This window comes from Anopheles merus, chromosome 2L (assembly GCF_017562075.2).
Source record: "Anopheles merus strain MAF chromosome 2L, AmerM5.1, whole genome shotgun sequence".
In the NCBI taxonomy this organism is placed as follows: domain Eukaryota; kingdom Metazoa; phylum Arthropoda; class Insecta; order Diptera; family Culicidae; genus Anopheles; species Anopheles merus.
In genome coordinates this window covers 49,843,775-49,860,921 of record NC_054083.1, presented here as the reverse complement: position 1 = coordinate 49,860,921, position 17,147 = coordinate 49,843,775, and the positions used below count along the sequence as shown (strand labels likewise).

General features: G+C 43.9%; 5 protein-coding genes across 5 annotated transcripts; 3 read left to right on the top strand and 2 right to left on the bottom strand.

The window, feature by feature from the left end:
* Positions 1-85: 85 nt before the first annotated feature.
* LOC121591607 (death-associated inhibitor of apoptosis 1-like) lies at positions 86-5,559 on the top strand. The gene is made up of 2 exons (XM_041912323.1): positions 86-220; positions 3,575-5,559. The coding sequence occupies exon 2, from the start codon at positions 3,847-3,849 to the stop codon at positions 4,864-4,866; it is 1,020 nt and encodes a 339-aa protein (XP_041768257.1). The 5' UTR covers positions 86-220; positions 3,575-3,846; the 3' UTR covers positions 4,867-5,559.
* Positions 5,560-5,618: 59 nt separating this feature from the next.
* On the top strand, positions 5,619-13,355 carry LOC121591845. The gene is made up of 2 exons (XM_041912884.1): positions 5,619-12,342; positions 13,209-13,355. The coding sequence occupies exon 1, from the start codon at positions 6,561-6,563 to the stop codon at positions 11,832-11,834; it is 5,274 nt and encodes a 1,757-aa protein (XP_041768818.1). The 5' UTR covers positions 5,619-6,560; the 3' UTR covers positions 11,835-12,342; positions 13,209-13,355.
* LOC121591851 lies at positions 13,267-13,988 on the bottom strand. Its single transcript, XM_041912890.1, has 2 exons — positions 13,530-13,988; positions 13,267-13,452 (listed from the first exon to the last, which is right to left on the bottom strand). The coding sequence occupies exons 1-2, from the start codon at positions 13,986-13,988 to the stop codon at positions 13,342-13,344; spliced, it is 570 nt and encodes a 189-aa protein (XP_041768824.1). The 3' UTR covers positions 13,267-13,341.
* Positions 13,989-14,327: 339 nt separating this feature from the next.
* Positions 14,328-15,217, top strand: LOC121591849. Its single transcript, XM_041912887.1, has 2 exons — positions 14,328-14,645; positions 14,727-15,217. The coding sequence occupies exons 1-2, from the start codon at positions 14,424-14,426 to the stop codon at positions 15,102-15,104; spliced, it is 600 nt and encodes a 199-aa protein (XP_041768821.1). The 5' UTR covers positions 14,328-14,423; the 3' UTR covers positions 15,105-15,217.
* Positions 15,218-15,318: 101 nt separating this feature from the next.
* On the bottom strand, positions 15,319-17,097 carry LOC121591847 (protein THEM6). The gene is made up of 3 exons (XM_041912885.1): positions 16,609-17,097; positions 16,014-16,228; positions 15,319-15,951 (listed from the first exon to the last, which is right to left on the bottom strand). Exons 1-3 carry the CDS (start codon positions 16,760-16,762, stop codon positions 15,610-15,612), a joined length of 711 nt encoding a protein of 236 aa, XP_041768819.1. The 5' UTR covers positions 16,763-17,097; the 3' UTR covers positions 15,319-15,609.
* Positions 17,098-17,147: the final 50 nt, after the last annotated feature.

Sequence of the window (17,147 nt, the reverse complement as noted above, 5' to 3'; positions counted from 1 at the left end):
ATTGCATTGATGTCCACAGATACCAATGTAAATCGTGGGAAACCCCTGTAAGATAAGCGAAGCAACCAGTAGGTGATATAGGTTGTGAAACACAGCAACAGCGTCAGTAGTGCGCTGGTGAGTGCAAGCTGCGGGACCAGTGAGAGGAACGAGCTGTTCGTACGTGTTCAGTCTGATTTACTCGATCAAATTTCGACCAAACTCTCGACCCCTTCTTAAGGTAATGTAACCAATTGTGATGTGATACACGGTTTTCGACGGCTATCATGACACGTTCATCGAGGCAGGTTATCCCCATATTTACCTGCCGATGAAGATAATTCAAGCATACAGTTGAAAGTGTCACCCAGCATGCCTTTCGCACCATATAGCAACTCACTGAAACAGTTAACATGGGATGTGCAAAGTGTATAATAACATTTAAGATTTTTAAAATCATTGTGGTAACCGTGACTTGGTCTGGTGCAGTGGTACATGATTGCTTCTTAAAAGAAGTACACGTTGGCTAAAAAGTTCAGAATCAATATGAAACGCCACTATGAAAGCTGTTTTGTGAGTGTTTTTTTAAATACTGAATTACTTATCCCTAAGAGTACAAAACTCTACTTTTAAACGTCCTCAGATAATGCGAAATCTTATCTGAGACATTGCGTTCCGCACTACATGATAGCTGTTATCAATGAACACGTTCGTAGCGGCGGCGTACGTCCCCACCCTCATTTTCACAAACACACACATTTTTCTGACTACTAGATGGTTGCTATTAGTGATGGGCAAAACGGCTCCGAAGCCGGAGCCGGCTCCGACCGGCTCCAGACAATTTCGGAGCCGGCTCCGGAGCCGGCTCCGACGGCTCCGGAGCCGGCTCCGCACCAACGGCTCCGAAGACGCACCAACGGCTCCGAAGCCGGCTCCGCTCCGACGGCTTTAACACAATGGACCAAAAGAACTTTTTCAATGAAGTTTCAATCGAGGAAATCCGTAAATAGCGGAATAGGTCATGTTTAAAAGAATTTATAAAAAAAAACCATCGATTAGTTTTGAATATTGTTAAGAAAGACGAGACAAACGAATGCTACACAACGTCATGCATGTCAATACTGCAATCACATCGTGTGTTAGCTTCCACACGTGCGAGAATATATATATTCGTTTTTTTATTATGCTCCGCAGCCGTTGGAACAGAGCCGTGAGTGCAGAGCTGTTAGTCCGGAGCCGGCTACGGAACCGTTGGTGCGGAGCCGTTGGTGCGGAGCCGTTGGTGCGGAGCCGGCTCCGGGAAAAAATCGGAGCTCCGAAACGCCCATCACTAGTTGCTATAGTACTTAACCGCGGCGTTGTAGGAGCGGGCACACGAAATGTGTTGCCATCCTTATCGCTAGGCTACACGAGGTGAAATATACAGCCAAATGAACTATTTGACAGGTGAAATATCTGCCAAATAACGCATCACAGCAACCCAGCTGATGTGCAATGTAAACAAATAACGTGTACAAAATCGCAACTAAATCCATTAAAAAACTTCGATATCATGTAATTTTCAGCTGATAGTTCTTCATTTCTTCCCATTTGTAAATGTTCCGCTTAAGAAGATATTCCTTTTAAGTGATTTTCGAAGGCGGATGTTGTATTTCCCTTAACACTTTAGCTTTATCTGTCAAATATTTCACCTATCAAATAATTCATTTCGCTGTATATTTCACCTCGTGTAGCCGCGCGGTTAGATTCAGACGGATTCAATGATACCGGCTTAAGTTCGCGGCACCTCTGGTGATGTACCAACTGTTGATTTATTACCAACCGAGCGAGGTTACTTATTTGCATTGAATGAGTTAAAATTAACGCAAAGTTTACGGAATCTGTTTGTTATCTGTCAACTCTTTACTCAATACTCGTGTAATGAAAATAATCCGTGAATATGATTATTATTTAGTGAAGTTAATCACTCAGGATCATGAAAAAACTAAAGCCTTGGTTGTGTGTCGAAGGCTATTTATCCTACCCACTCAATTAGCAATAAATAATGTATCTGTAGAAATTGTATCTAGTATAAAATATTTAGGAGTGATAGTTGACGATAAACTCAGATTTACGGATCATATTGACAACGTTATAAAGAAAGTGGCCAAAAAGGTTAGAGTTATTTGCAGACTGAGAAAGGATGTAAACCGTTGCGGTAAGATACAAATATACTTATCACTTATTGGACCTCATCTAGATTTTTGTGCCTCGATTTTGTTTCTGGCGACTGAAACACAGTTTACGCGACTTCAAAGGCTGCAAAATAAGGCAATGCGGGCTATCCTTGATTGTGGGCGTTATACCTCTTCTGTTACAATGCGAATGGTCTTACAATGGATGTTCATAAAACATAGAGTGACGTATCAGACAATGATATTCATTGATAATCTAATAAAAAGACGTCTACCTTCATATCTTACGCAAAGAGTCGTGAGAGGAGTAGACATTCACAATTACGCTACACGGGTAGCTAATGCTCCAAGAGTGCCAAACTATATGACTGCAGGAGCCAGAAATTCTTTGTTTCTCAGAGATATCCAGTATTACAACAGAATGCCACAGGAAATTGTCAATGCTGGTTCGTTATCTGAGGTCAGAAAATTGTGCTCTGATTTTGTTAGAACTAATGTAGTCTAAATGTATTGTCAATTGTCAACTCTAGGTGATGATGATATTTTTTTTTCATTCTTGTCTTTTATCCTTTAAAATGCGATGAATATTTTTTTAAACTAATTTACATTCTAAATTCGTCAAAGTTTTAAAAATATATAGATACAAAAAAATAAATAAATAGAATGAGACTACATTGAATTGAGACACGCGCGCGTATAGTAGACTCTGGGTTCGGAGCTTGGTAGATTGGTGTTGATCGGGCTAATAACTCGTCATATCTTTATGCTTTGTTCAGCTCTCAAACATCTATTCGTTTGAATATTTGTAGCTTTACCAAATTATCGCAAGATACCTCGAACATCTCAATCCTTTCTAGGGGTCAGAGGTGGGTCATCATCATCATCAGGTAACGTGAGTTAATTTAGTGTGTACATGAGTTAGATTTGAGAGTGGTAGAAAGGAAATGCAAAAAAAAAAAACTGACCGTGCGTCTTCAGAACCGTTGGAATATTCAGAATCTTCTAGAATCGTCGGAATCGCTCGGAATCATCGGAATTGTTTGGTCTGAACAGGTAACTCACATTTCAGCTCTCGTAACTCTCGAAAATGATTAAACTCTCAGTAGAATTGTTTTACTCATGCATGAGTTCAATCGCTCTGTGAGTGAGCTGCTAGTAGTAACATGGAGAATTAACTCAGAAAGGAGTTAAAGAAATCTTTGTTATGGTATAATGCAACTCATTCGATGCAAATATTGAATTCAAAAACACTCATTGTAATTCACAATGTACTGGAAAAACACGCGCACCGTGGATGTACCCTACAGTGATACACACTACGGTTGTTTACTATTTAAAGAAAAATGTTTTGTTCGAAAGAACTTACGCTGAAATTTTATCAAGTGTATTAATAATTTCTTTTTTTTCTTCACTTTTTTTAGATAACTTGATCAATGCCGCCAAAGTGCTAATCACAGTCGTGATCGCAGAGCGTACAACATTAAACTGCATCGCTGATACGCGCCACTGATGGCGACAGCTGAGTTCGCAGACAGTAGCAAATGGTGGAACGTAGTTACAGAGATAAAAAGGAATTTTATCACAATCAGATTATTAGATAAATTGATAGAATAGTTAAAAACGCGATTTACGCGATTAACACTTAGCAGGTTAAAATAATAGGATAACGTTAGGAAAGTACACAACCAGACGCATGGCATCTGCTGTAGTAAGTTGCATTTGTAGAGAAATAGCTGAATATCGTGTTACACACGACACACCAGAGGAATGTCTTAACTATGAGGTAAACCGGCTACGAACGTATTTTCCGTTGTGGACAGTTCCTTACATCTACCCAGAGGAACTAGCTCGTTGGGGCTTCTTCTACACCGGGTACCGTGATTGTGTGCGCTGCTACTTTTGCCGCATCGAGCTTGGAGGATGGGACGAGCACGACGTCGTGATAGAGGAACACTTGAAATGGTCACCCCACTGCAGACTGATGACCAAACGGCCAACAACCAATGTGCCTATTGATCCGAACTTTCTCGATCAGTTAGGGGAGACCGTGCCCGATACAACGGGCACAGGCAGCATGATTGCAAGAGAAATGGCAGCAACAGCAGCGCCGGCAGAATCGAATAGGCTTAATCGCCAGAACGAACTGGAAAGGCACTCACAAAGGACGCAAAATGATACGATGCCCTTCTATAGGCAGAAGTACCCACAGTACCGAATAGAGGGCGATCGGTTAGCGACCTTTAAGGAGTGGCCCAAATCGATGCCACAAACACCTGAGCAGATGGCTGATGCGGGATTTTTCTACACCGGCAAGAGTGATGTGGTGGCGTGCTTTTACTGCGGTGGCAACCTGCGGGACTGGCTGGCCGAGGATGACCCGTGGGTGGAGCATGTGAGGAACTTTAGCGAATGCCCGTACGTGAAGCTAGTGAAGACGCCCGAGTTCATTGCGGAATGCCGGGGGGAGAAGGTCACAAACAGTGCGCTCACAGTCGGTCCGGAGCATTCTGGACTTGGTAATGTGAGCAAGGATAAAGAGCAGGACGAAGTGTCGGATGAAAAGTGTTGCAAAATTTGTTACATTCGACCGTTCGATACGGTTTTCATGCCGTGCGGACACGTGGTGGCATGTGGCAGGTGTGCCGCCACTACTACCAAGTGTCCGATGTGCAATGAGCCGTATACCAGCGTTCAGCGTATATTTTTTTCGTAATTTCACCCTTAAAATTTAGTTGAAACGTTCTCATCAATCGTGTAGCAATCAATGGAGTGGCACTTGACGTATCGTAAAAGTATGTTGCTAATTGAAGATAAGTTGCAAACCCATAAAAGCCTTGGCGTTATTTGTAGGTCTTTCTAATCTCGAATGTAAGATAAGATTTCGTGAGGTTGTGATTATTTGTTGTCATAAATTGATTGCGCTAGTTGACTGACGCACTGAAACACTTCACTGTCGTTTTGCCGCTAAGGTTGACGAAAGCAATACATCCGTGACAAAAATAGAGCAGCACATCACAAATCTTTCCTATATCGAGATATAAGCGAAGGCTGCCCTAAACGGAATGACTTGAAGTAGTGTTGGATTGTGGAGCAAGGAGCAATCTGAGCCATAAAGTCTTATGGCAGTATGTTCGCATACCACCCATTACTACTTTAATGCATTCGCGATGACTACAGGGGTTTGCAATGCAACCCAAGATCAGGAGCACATTTTACGATTCGTTGTGTGTTGTGAACTGCTCTTTGCACTTATTATTTTATTCACACATATTAAAACATTACATAATAAATAATAATAAAAACGTAAAACACTTTAAAACGTACAATTGCGGTGGCCGCGCACCAACCGCACCGAGCGCCCCTGCCGAGAGCTCCTGCTCGATCGGCTCGCTAACACACTCTAACTGTGCGCTCGGCACACACTAAGCCTTGCGCTGCTTAGTGTGTGCGACAGTGTGTGTGACACACTGTCGTCCTCCTGGACGTTGACCGGTGGCAGCGCAACTGCCACGGCAAGTCCAGGGGTCGGCACGGCTGCCCACAACATTGTGTGTCAATTCCAAGACTGCGAACCTGATGCATGAAAACGTTGCCTATGCCCGGGACTGCGGAACATGAATCCAGGATTGTGGAACATGAGTCGTTTCTTTTTCGGATGTTATTATTCAACGCTCGCGAGATGTTTTTCAACAGCACAGCTGCTATTGCACTGCAAAACCATCTCACGATCGCTGAACAGTTGCTGTTAACATTTGAAACTGCTACGTAAAACAGTGTAAATAATACTAGCGAGCTTTTGGTAATTTGCAAAAGTTTGAAGCTTAATTATATTTATTTTCAGTTATTGCTAAAGAGAACAATAGTAAACTAAATAATTGAGAGACTGGAAACATGAAAAAATAGTACTGTTTGGCGTCATATATTTTGAATTTTTGTTCATTGGGTGACTGCAGGCAACTGACAGCTGTCAATGTAGCATGTGGCTTTTGACAGCTCCCGTTTCCGGCATCGCTCTCTCTCTGCTGGATCGTAAAACGAAGTGGTTTTAGCAACACAACGTAGGGAAGAATTTTATGTGAAATACCGTTCTAATAAAGATGAGCCTTGAATTAAAACATGGTGCTTGGTGACCAGGATGTTTCTGATGTGATTTAACACAAAGGCAAGTAAAGAACAAGGTATAATCATACGATTCATTAGCGAGAGCAAAGCTTGTGCTGCGGCGTGCCACATTACCTGAGAAAGGGCTACAGACAAACCTGCTCAACGCGTGCGTTTTGGATAATTAAACGATTTCTAGGAGTGGTAGTGTTTTACGATCGAGTTTAATCTTTTAAATAATTGATTGGCTACCTAATTTCGGGAAAAGAAGTTCTCGTAACATTTCGTTTAATACAAAAGCAGAATATGTCGAAAGCAGTCTCGGAAGAAGAAGAAGATTTTCAGGGCTATGCTGAAACTTCTATAGAAGAAACAGTAATCAATCGTGAAGAAATGGCACAGCTTGCTTGTGAAATGGGAATAAATGACAAAGCACACACACAGCTTACCAGCAAAAAGGCACAGAGAGACGCCATATTGCGTTCTATCGAGCGGATTGAAAATTTTGCTAACAAAGCAATTGGCATTGAATCTGGTGCAGCAATGACGCGGCTTGATCGCTTAGAAAAATGCTGGGAAGAATTTAAGATGGTTGCAAATGAGCTGCGAATGATAGACGATGAATGCAATGCTGATGAAAATGAAAATTTATTGGATGAAGTGGATGAAAATTGCATGCAAATAGCAGATCTTTTAAGAAAGAAGATGATCGTACCTCTCGCTCCAACATTACGAGTGAAAGAAAGCGCAAGTGACATTCAAGACAATGCTGAAGAACCAAGCTCCTTTATAAAATTGCCAAACTTGTCCCTTCCTGTTTTCGCAGGAAACTATGATGAATGGCTTCCTTTTCGAGACATGTTTGAAGCAAACATTCATAATAATGCAAAGCTGGCTCCAGTGCACAAGATATCATATTTAAAGCAATCGCTAAAAGGAGAAGCAGCAAGTTTGGTTAATTCCTTTCCGTCAACAGGAGCAAGTTATGCTCCGGCTTGGAACGCACTCATTGAGAGATACTCAAATGAATATATATTGAAAAAGCGCTACATTAATTCGTTGTTACAATATCCCACGCTAAAGTCATCGAGCCAAAAGGAAATTCACGCGCTAGTAGATACCTTCGAGCGTAATATCAAACTTTTAAAGCAGCTTGGAGAAAAAACCGATGAATGGGGCATGTTGATCATTCAAATAATGCTTACCAAATTGGATGAAAAAACGCATCATGATTGGGAAAAACACGCTGAAAAAAGTAAAAGCCATAGCATTGATGAGCTGGTAAAGTTCCTTCATACCCAATCTCGAGTGTTAGATGCCGTCACAGAAGATCGAATTCCAATCGGTAAACAGAAAAAGACAATGGAACGTCATTTGGCCATGAACGTAGCATCTAAGATACAGAAATGTGCAAAATGCGGTGAGCAGCATCATCTTCATGCCTGTAGAACATTTCAGAATATGTCGCTAGAAGAAAAGTACCAATTTATTACAGAAAAGAGATTGTGCCGAAACTGTTTGCATCCCGGGCACGTTTCCTTGACCTGCCGGATGAGATTTAGATGTGCGAAGTGTCACAAAAAACATCACGTTCTTTTACATAGAGATCAAACGAATATAGCACTGCCGGAACAAATGGCAAACTTGAACGTTACCGACACAAACATTGCAACGCCATCGATTAATGCAGCAACTTCATCAGCTCAAAATCATGTATTTCTATCTACGGCGCTTGTAATGGTCAGAAATTTGTCCGGAAAATGGAAACTAGCAAGAGCTTTGCTTGATAACGGAGCTCAAGTTAATATTATGTCTGAAGCTCTTTGTCGAATGTTGCAATTGACTGGTAAGGGTCGCGGTCAGGAATTGATAGGAGTAGGCAAATGTACCGTTCTGACGGCTAAAACCGTTGAGGCAGAAATAGCGTCACGAAACTTAAGCTACAGGCGACGAATGAATTTTTCGGTTCTGCCCAAGATAACAGGCTATCAACCTGAGCGTATTGACACTGCATTTCTAGAAACAGAATTTGAATTAGCCGATCCGGACATAGGCAATGGAAATCAAATCGATCTCTTACTTGGTTCTGAATTTTATCATGAGTTTTTGCAGCCAAGAAACAATGGTGCAGTGATGATTCGCAATCCGTTAAGAGGGTTGCCAGCATTTATTGATTCAGTTTTTGGTTGGTTAGCGACAGGAAAAGGCCAAAGAGAAGATCCAAACTCTCACAGTGTTCCACAGTCCATCATGCATGTGGGTGTTAGTTCTTCGCTTGATGACCTGATAGCGAAATTTTGGGAATTAGAGCAAATTCCGGAAGCGATAAAATGGACACTAGAGGAACAAGAGTGTGAAGCTAAATTTCAGCAACAATATCAACGTGATCATACAGGCAGATACGTAGTGAAATTACCATACAAATTATCTGGTCGTAGCTTGGGTGAATCCAAATCTTCTGCACTAAAACGATTTCACCATCTAGAGTGTCGTTTTGACCGAGACTCCAAGTTGAAAGAAATGTATTCGGCAGTGATTGATGAGTATATACTTCGAGGTTATCTGAAGAAAGTATCCAGCACATCCGAGGTTCGGATGGAATGTTTCCTACCTCATCACCCTGTATTGAAAGAGTCGAGCACTAGCACAAAGATTCGACCGGTTTTTGATGGATCGGCAAAGACATCAAGCGGCTACTCTTTAAATGATGTTCTGTTGAAGGGACCGGTTATTCAAGAAACATTATTAAATCTTTTGCTACAGTTTCGCCTACAGCCAATTGCCATGACGGCTGATATCGAAAAAATGTATTTACAAGTAATGGTCCACCCAGATGATAGACCGATGCAAAGAATTTTGTGGAGGAGTGATCCCACAAAACCAATAGAAATATTAGAACTTCAGCGAGTCACCTTTGGGCTATCACCTTCATCATTTCTAGCCACTCGCGTGTTGCATCAGCTTGCTCATGATGAAGGAGACAACTTTCCAATGGCAAAGGAAGCACTCTTAAACCATTTCTATGTGGACGATTACATTGGAGGTGCTAATACGGAAGAGGAAGCTGCCGAGCTTTACAAACAGCTAGTAGCATTGCTTAGCAAAGGAGGTTTTAGTTTGCAGAAGTGGAGTACAAATTCGGAAAGGTTGTTGGAGAGCATCCCACCCAAAGACCGTGCTTCAAAGACCGAAGTGAATTTCATATCTGATGATCCAGTCAAAACCCTAGGTGTTGTATGGCTACCAGCATCAGACCATCTGTATGTTCAAGCGAATACGAATGAATTTGTCGAGCCTCTAACGAAAAGAAAGGTATACTCGATGATTGCCAGGTTATTTGATCCTATTGGTTTGGTGGCTCCAATTGTTTCCTGGGCGAAGATAAAGATGCAGAAGTTATGGCTCGCCTCTCTTAATTGGGACGATACATTACCAACTGAACTAATGAATGAATGGAAAGAGTTTCATTCCAATCTTCCTTTACTGTCAGAGTTGAAAATACCCAGATACGTTTGTCTGACAGAACCTACATCAATTCAGCTTCACTGCTTCGCCGATGCTTCTGAAGCGGCATACGGTGCTGTCTTGTATCTGAGATCCGAAGATGCGAATGGACAGCGAAAGGTAGAAATTTTGGCTGCTAAATCGAGACCAGCGCCATTAAAGAGAGTAAGCTTAGCCAGACTAGAGTTGTGTGCAGCAGTGATTGCTATCAGGCTATGGCTTCATGTTAGTACGGCGTTGAAATTGAATAATATTGAATCCTTTATGTGGAGCGATTCAACTGTGGTCTTACATTGGTTGAAATCTCCATCGCACACATGGGCAACTTATGTGGCAAATCGTGTTTCGCTAATACAAGACACAGGCAAAGGGTGTAGATGGCTGCATGTTAAAGGAAAGGAAAATCCGGCGGATTTGGTTTCAAGGGGAGTTCTTCCCATGCAGTTATTGACATCCACATTATGGTTTCATGGTCCTGCTTGGCTAAGATCATCACAAGAGGAGTGGAGAGGAAATAATTTGTTGGAGGTGCCTTCTGAGGAAATATTGGAGCGAAAGAAGTTAACCGTTGCTACAGCATCCCTTGAATCTGTAGATTGGTTAAAGCGGTTCTCTTGCTACTGGCGGGTGTTAAAATTCACCGCTTATTATCTACGTTGGAAAACGTTTAAAAGAGAAGAGAGCCCAGGAGAAAAAACATTTCTTTCTGCCAACGAGTTGAAGAATGCGAAAGAGATGATTGTACGAATGCTGCAAAACGCATATTTTCCGCAAGAGGTACGAGAGTTGTCGTCTGGAAAATGCGTATCTACGAATTCACGATTGAAATCTCTTCAACCGTACATCGATACCGATGGTTTACTGCGCGTTGGTGGCCGTCTGCGTCAAACGCTTATTCCACACTGCAGTAAGCATCCTATAATTCTGCCAGGCAACAATCACTTTGCTAAACTAATCGGGGAAACGTATCATAAAAGAACACTGCATGGAGGACCTCGTATTACTTTGGCGGAGATGAGGAAAGAGTATTGGGTGATCAACGGACGCCGTGTTGTAAATTCCGTTTGCAAAGGATGCGTAAAGTGCTTGAGGGCGGATCCCAAGCCAACTATTCAGCCAGTCGGACAACTTCCGTTGTCTCGTGCTACACCCTCACGCCCATTCTCCGTAGTAGGTGTAGATTATTGCGGGCCCTTTTATCTAAAACCTGTACATCGTAGGGCAGCTGCACAGAAATCTTACGTAGCAGTATTTGTCTGCTTTGCAGTGAAAGCGGTTCATTTGGAACTAGTTGAAGATCTATCCACACCGGCTTTCCTAGCGGCTTTTCGTCGATTCGTCTCTCGCAGAGGTCTCCCTGCAAAGGTTTATTCCGATAATGGACTTAATTTCCGCGGCGCTAATAGTGAGCTTGTTGAATTGTATCGCCTGCTGAACGATTCCCGCCATATAGAGGCAGTGCATGGAGCGTCTGCCATGAATAACATTGAGTGGCATTTCATACCTCCACGGGCACCCAATTTTGGAGGCTTGTGGGAAGCGGCGGTCAAGTCGTCCAAACGTACTCTGCGAAAACTATTACGCCAACAACGTTTATCGTTTGTTGAAATGACGACCGTGTTGGTGCAGATTGAGGGACAAATGAATAGCCGCCCATTGACACCATTATCAGAGGACCCTGCAGAATTGGATGCTTTAACACCGGGTCACTTCCTCATTGGGACAGCATTGTTGGCCCTTCCTGACAACGATTTTTTGGACGTTCCTGAAAATCGAGTCCGCAAATACCAATTGCTACAACAACTTGTCCAACGTCATTGGAAGCGATGGAAAACGGAGTACTTGTGTGAGCTGCATAATAACAATCAGCGGGTTCCCGCCCCTCAACGCGTAGCTGTTGGGCAGATGGTTATTCTGAAGGAGGACAACGTTACCCCGTGTGAGTGGCCGCTAGCTAGGATCGTTGAAGTCCATCCGGGGTTGGATGGGGTAGTTCGTGTGGTGACTCTTCGTACGTCACAAGGATTGTTTAAAAGACCAGTGTCGCGTATATGTTTATTGCCATTTGAAAGATAGGAGAAGTGTAAAGAAATGTAAATTTTTTGGAAAATTTAGGTGGCCGTGATGTTTGGCGTCATATATTTTGAATTTTTGTTCATTGGGTGACTGCAGGCAACTGACAGCTGTCAATGTAGCATGTGGCTTTTGACAGCTCCCGTTTCCGGCATCGCTCTCTCTCTGCTGGATCGTAAAACGAAGTGGTTTTAGCAACACAACGTAGGGAAGAATTTTATGTGAAATACCGTTCTAATAAAGATGAGCCTTGAATTAAAACAAGTACTTTACGGCAACTGTACAGTGCGGACATCTGACCCAAATGCTTTCCGCTACCACCATTCGCCACCATCAACAATCCGGAAACTTCCTAGAAGTGCGTGCAAAGCACGGTTGTATTAAAAAAAAATCATTGGCAAATGTGTTCAATCAGTACATTCAGTTTGTGAATAAAAAATAATCATGGGGGGTTTGCAGCTTTTGTAAAAAAATACTTTTTATCGTATCATGTGACGGCTGTATCACGGCAGTAAGTAACAGTAATGAGAAACGGGAATTCCCATTTTTGGTTAGTTTTATCTGGCTCTAGATATTTCTATCTAGCCAAGGCTTTAATCCAGGGTTTATAATGATGATGCATGTTTGGTAGATCGGAAAAAAACAACACATTAGTAATGGAACTTTATCATTTTACTGTTATGAGTTTCTTATCATTGCGCTTTTTGCTTCGCTATGTTGACGAAAGATCAACTCTTTTTTTTTCTTATAAATTTGTTTATTTTCATTTTTATAATCCCTTTTTTCCCTTGTTATATTTGCGTCTTTACCCTTTACCCTCACATAGTTTTTTTAAAGTTAAATAATGGTTTTTTAATCCCACGAGATAGACAATAGTAAGAGCAAGCAAATATATTAATAAATTTCAAATAAATAAATAAATAAATTAAAATCAGTAAATAAACATTACGAGAAAAATAAACGGAGGAAGATTGACAAAATTTTGTCGAAGAACGTCAGAGAGTGTCTCTTAATTGACAACCAGTTAGCGACCTCTAGCGGATGCTATAGCTTGTCATGTTTCAGGTTATTGTACTAATTGTCTGTCGCTCATTCAGGCATTAATGTTGGATTACACTTGCTTGGGGTGGCACTGAGTACTATGTGATCTATGCGTAAAATTGTGTATCTATGATCGCAAAATTAAGATCGCCACTAGATGGCGCTACTACTTATAGAGCATCATGGTTGGATTGTGGTGGGCTATGGAGTGTTACGTTCAAATAGCTAATTGCAATTCAGTTTTTTTATTTGAAAGAAACCAGAAACATTGTTCAAAAGCCACTTACCGGTATCAGGTGATCCCAAACTACAGTATATTACGATCAAATTATCAAGTATGATTTCAGCAACAAGGACGAAACAATCTCTTGGATAAAAGACTTGGGTGCAGCAGTTCAACTCAAAAAATGTTTATTTACGGCATTTGGTTGCCTTTGCACGATTAATTGGAAACAGCTGTCAAGGACTACTACGCCGTTTCGGGTTTGGTGAAGAACGAGCTCAGGCTACAGCTCGACGACTTGACAACCTTTTGCAGCTCTCCACACTTAGGATTCGCGTCATCGAAGCCCAAACAGTCCTTCAAAAGCAAGAAAAGAACAAAGCCCGGACATAACATAACCACAAGAAACTGGAAAGAAAAATAACTCCCCTTACCTCGAACCAGCTCCTGACCATACACTCGAAGAATCGGTTCAGCCGCTCGTCACAAATCACGCGCCGAAAGTCCCCATCGAACACATTACCAATCACGTACTCGAACAGATCGGTGTGGCAGCGCTCGTAGTGCGCGAACAGCTTCGGCCCGATCGTGATCATCTGCGACACCGAAACCGCCGACCCGACCAGCAGCTTCTGGGTGTGGAAGTTCTGCAGGATGCAGTGCGCAATGCAGGATGTACCGGAGCCGGTACCGGTTTTGCCCATACAGTCGATGATGGCTTTGTGTGCCTCGAGAAAGCTGCCACAACACTGCTGCGGCGTGACGTCCCGTATGGCGACGTCCGCTTCCGGGCAGGTGGTGCCGTTTGCCGCCTTACTGCCGGTGACCGCCTGAGCGTTCGCGGTGGGCAGAAGAACGGCACACAGTGTGCAGAGCAGGAGAAGTGGTGCCATGGTGACGGAAGGAAGGCCACTTACGCTTTAGGTAAATGGGAGAGTTTTGGGTGCTTTTTATAAAATTTCTCTCCCGCGCCTGCTGCTTTATGGGATTGTGATATTGTCGAATTAACGGCTCATCATCATCATCATCATGTTGGGGAGGTGCGTAATGGTCCGTGAAGTGTTGGCGCCCAACGGACACGTCACCTTGATTTCAGAATGAAAATAACACCCAATTAACAGTTCATTTTCACATTTATTCTGGAAGTGAGAAAATTGACTCCAGAAAAAGCAAGGTCCTATTAAAGATCCATTATTACCATACGACCAAACACACATTCGGAGTATAAATAACTCCCATCCTCGATGGAAAGAGTCAGTCAAGCAACTGGTGTACAGCTTCAGGTTCTGTAAAATCCCTCCAACTAACCGCAAAACTACCACCAAACAATGAATCCGATCGTCGGCAAAGTGTTCCTGGTGCTGTGCGGCAGCCTGCTGGTGGCCGGTGCCCCCAACACGTGCGGCAAGCTGAACCTCAAGACGGACCCGTTCACCTGCTGCACCATCCCGAAGCTGCTGGACGTGACGATCGTGAGCTCGTGCTTCGAGAAGTTCCCCATCGACAAGGACGCCGCGGACAAGGGTGCCTCCAGCATGCCCAAGACGGAGGTAACTGATGTGCAAACGTGCTAAAATGCTAAAATGTAAAATGCTCCAAAAAAACATTGACGTCCAAATCCTTGCTTCTAGTGCATGTCGGAGTGCATCCTGAACAGCACCGGCATCTACAACCGCCGCGGTGATGTCGATGAGAAGAAGCTGAACAGCGTGTTCACGGACAGTCTGCCGGCGAACAGCCCGTGGCTAAACGTGGTCCGCAAGGCGATCAAGGAGTGCACGGCCAAGGCGAACAAGAAGGACAAGGAGTTCCAGAAGGACGTGGCGGACCAGAAGAAGACCACGCCGAAGGGTACGCAGGTGTGCAATCCGGAGGCCAGCTTCCTGGTCGACTGCATCCACACGACCGTGTTCAGCGACTGCCCGACCAACCTGCGCTCCACCTCGACGGAGTGTAATGCGATCTGGAACTTCCTGAAGAACTGCCCGTTCAGTGCGCTGCGTCAGTAGATTGAGCACTGTCGGTTGCGATACAGCAAAGGGTGACGGGATTCAAAATTTGGAATTGTTCTATACACTTGTAGACGACCAAACCACGGTTAATAAAGCGGCTTGAAACACGAGTATCATTCTAGATGGAGATTTAAAACGCTGCAGAAAGGACCGTTTTGAAGCCTTTTGGCTTTATTTCCACTGTTTTTGTGTGTTAAACTACTAGAAAAAGGGTCAACAACAATGAGCAAAGAGAGAGAGGGGGAGAGAGAGAGTGAGAGAGAAAGATAGAGAGATAGTGCGAGTGAGCGAGGGAAAGGTTTCTAGGTTTTTACGCACGTGGTGACGGACAGAAAGCTGGGCGCCTCCACACACACCCGTTTTTTTTTTTGCTCTACGCAACTAAGGAGTTTTGCTGTGCACAACATCAAAGCGGACACAATAACAGCCTCAGAGACACCGAATCGGAGTCTCAAGTACCATCCCCGTGGAATGCAGCTTTACTAGTCTCACTGTGGATGCCTCAACACTCGCTCCGCAGGCTTGCGCTGGAGATGTCGTTCCACTCGAGCCACTTGGCCACCTCGGGTGGCAGATCGGGCTTGGCTAGGCTCGGTGCTTCAATGACACCACCCGTCTCTACCTTCTCCAAAAATTCGGTCGAACTGGTCGTGTTGGACGGCAGCTTCTTTGCGCCGGACGAAGACGGTAAGCTGATGCCGCTCTTGAGCAGCGTTGCCATCACGTCCTCCACCGAGCACTGCATGACGCGCTGGCGGCAGAGCGCAATACAGTGGATGAAGCCGTCCGTACCGCCAAGAAACCGATGCTCCATAAAGATGGACTGATTGTCCCAGTACACGATCTGTGGAGCAAGGGAAGTTGTTGGAATAAGAAACACTTTTTTAGAGAGTTAGCGTCCTTCACCCTGGAGCTGATCGTGAAGCGCGTGAAGGGACGTATGAACCGCCGATAGCGGATGGTGGTGGCCCCTTGTACAACCGACCCGCCTTTACTTCGGATCGTCCGATAAAGCGAGGTCCGCTCGTAGAAGTCAACCCGCGCAAAATCTATCTCGCGCAGATAGCGCGCATTGTTCATGTGGTAAAGCAGCGTGTCAATGTCATTCGTTAGGCAAAGACCTGGAAAAGAAAAAATGTAAGCAATTTTAATGGACGTTGTTCCTTTGTTGAAATCATTATTGAAGGCAAAAGAGCAATAAAAAACGGTTCCTTATCACACTCCAGCAATTATCGATCGCCTACGAATCAATGTCTTGAGCCAATGTTTTATGCATGTGTATGGTAAACTAGAGCTTAATGACATGCCTCTCTCTCTTTCTCTCTCGGCTCCCCTTTGGGCTAATGCCCCACCGCCGGGAAGCGGTCAAGAAGAGGCGATCGAAACCACACAACTACTGATGCTAAATTTAGCATCCGCGCGGTACTCTGCGGTACGAAAAATCGAATCCAAGCTCGCTAAGAAAGGAGCATGGCCTACTACAACTACTACTACTACTCACCCATCACGGTGCCCGTGTCGAGGATGTGCATCCGCTTCTTGAGAAAGCGCGCCGACACCACGCAAAGGCACATTCGCAGAAAGTAGTGCAGCTCGAACAGGCCGTACAGCCCGACCAGCACACCGAGCACAATCCCTAGCGCGGTACACAACATCTTCGGTCCTGCAATCCCTTTCTTTTGCACTTCACTTGGCCCTGTTGTTACCAAGGCAGGTTGCCTCTACTGGCTGTTACGGATATGTGTGTGGTTTCGGTGTTACGGGGGTACGGTTTTGCTCACAGTTGCATCACATTATCGCATTGGCCGTGAAAACACCACGGGGACAAAACGAACCACACAGTACGACACAATTTTTCAAACCATTGCGCTTTTTTCTCTTGCCTGGCACCACGTTGACCACTTTGGGGGGACGAAACCTGGATGGAATTCGTTTCGACCGCAGTGAATCGAAGCTGTACCCAGATGACAGCTACCGTGTGAGTATGTTTGTGTGTGTGTTTGCGTGTAGCTGAAGCGGATTGTGTAAGGACGAACAGGG

Excerpts from the sequence above, each read along its gene's own strand:
- LOC121591845 (XM_041912884.1), top strand. The coding sequence starts at position 6,561 with ATGTCGAAAGCAGTCTCGGAAGAAGAAGAAGATTTTCAGGGCTATGCT.
- LOC121591849 (XM_041912887.1), top strand. The coding sequence starts at position 14,424 with ATGAATCCGATCGTCGGCAAAGTGTTCCTGGTGCTGTGCGGCAGCCTG. Across the intron at positions 14,646-14,726 it reads CCAGCATGCCCAAGACGGAG|TGCATGTCGGAGTGCATCCT; the intron begins GTAACTGATGTG and ends CCTTGCTTCTAG.
- LOC121591607 (XM_041912323.1), top strand. The coding sequence starts at position 3,847 with ATGGCATCTGCTGTAGTAAGTTGCATTTGTAGAGAAATAGCTGAATAT.
- LOC121591847 (XM_041912885.1), bottom strand. The coding sequence starts at position 16,762 with ATGTTGTGTACCGCGCTAGGGATTGTGCTCGGTGTGCTGGTCGGGCTG. Across the intron at positions 16,229-16,608 it reads CGACACGGGCACCGTGATGG|GTCTTTGCCTAACGAATGAC; the intron begins GTGAGTAGTAGT and ends TTTCTTTTCCAG. Across the intron at positions 15,952-16,013 it reads GCTTCACGATCAGCTCCAGG|ATCGTGTACTGGGACAATCA; the intron begins GTGAAGGACGCT and ends CTTGCTCCACAG.
- LOC121591851 (XM_041912890.1), bottom strand. The coding sequence starts at position 13,988 with ATGGCACCACTTCTCCTGCTCTGCACACTGTGTGCCGTTCTTCTGCCC. Across the intron at positions 13,453-13,529 it reads TGGTCAGGAGCTGGTTCGAG|GACTGTTTGGGCTTCGATGA; the intron begins GTAAGGGGAGTT and ends TTGCTTTTGAAG.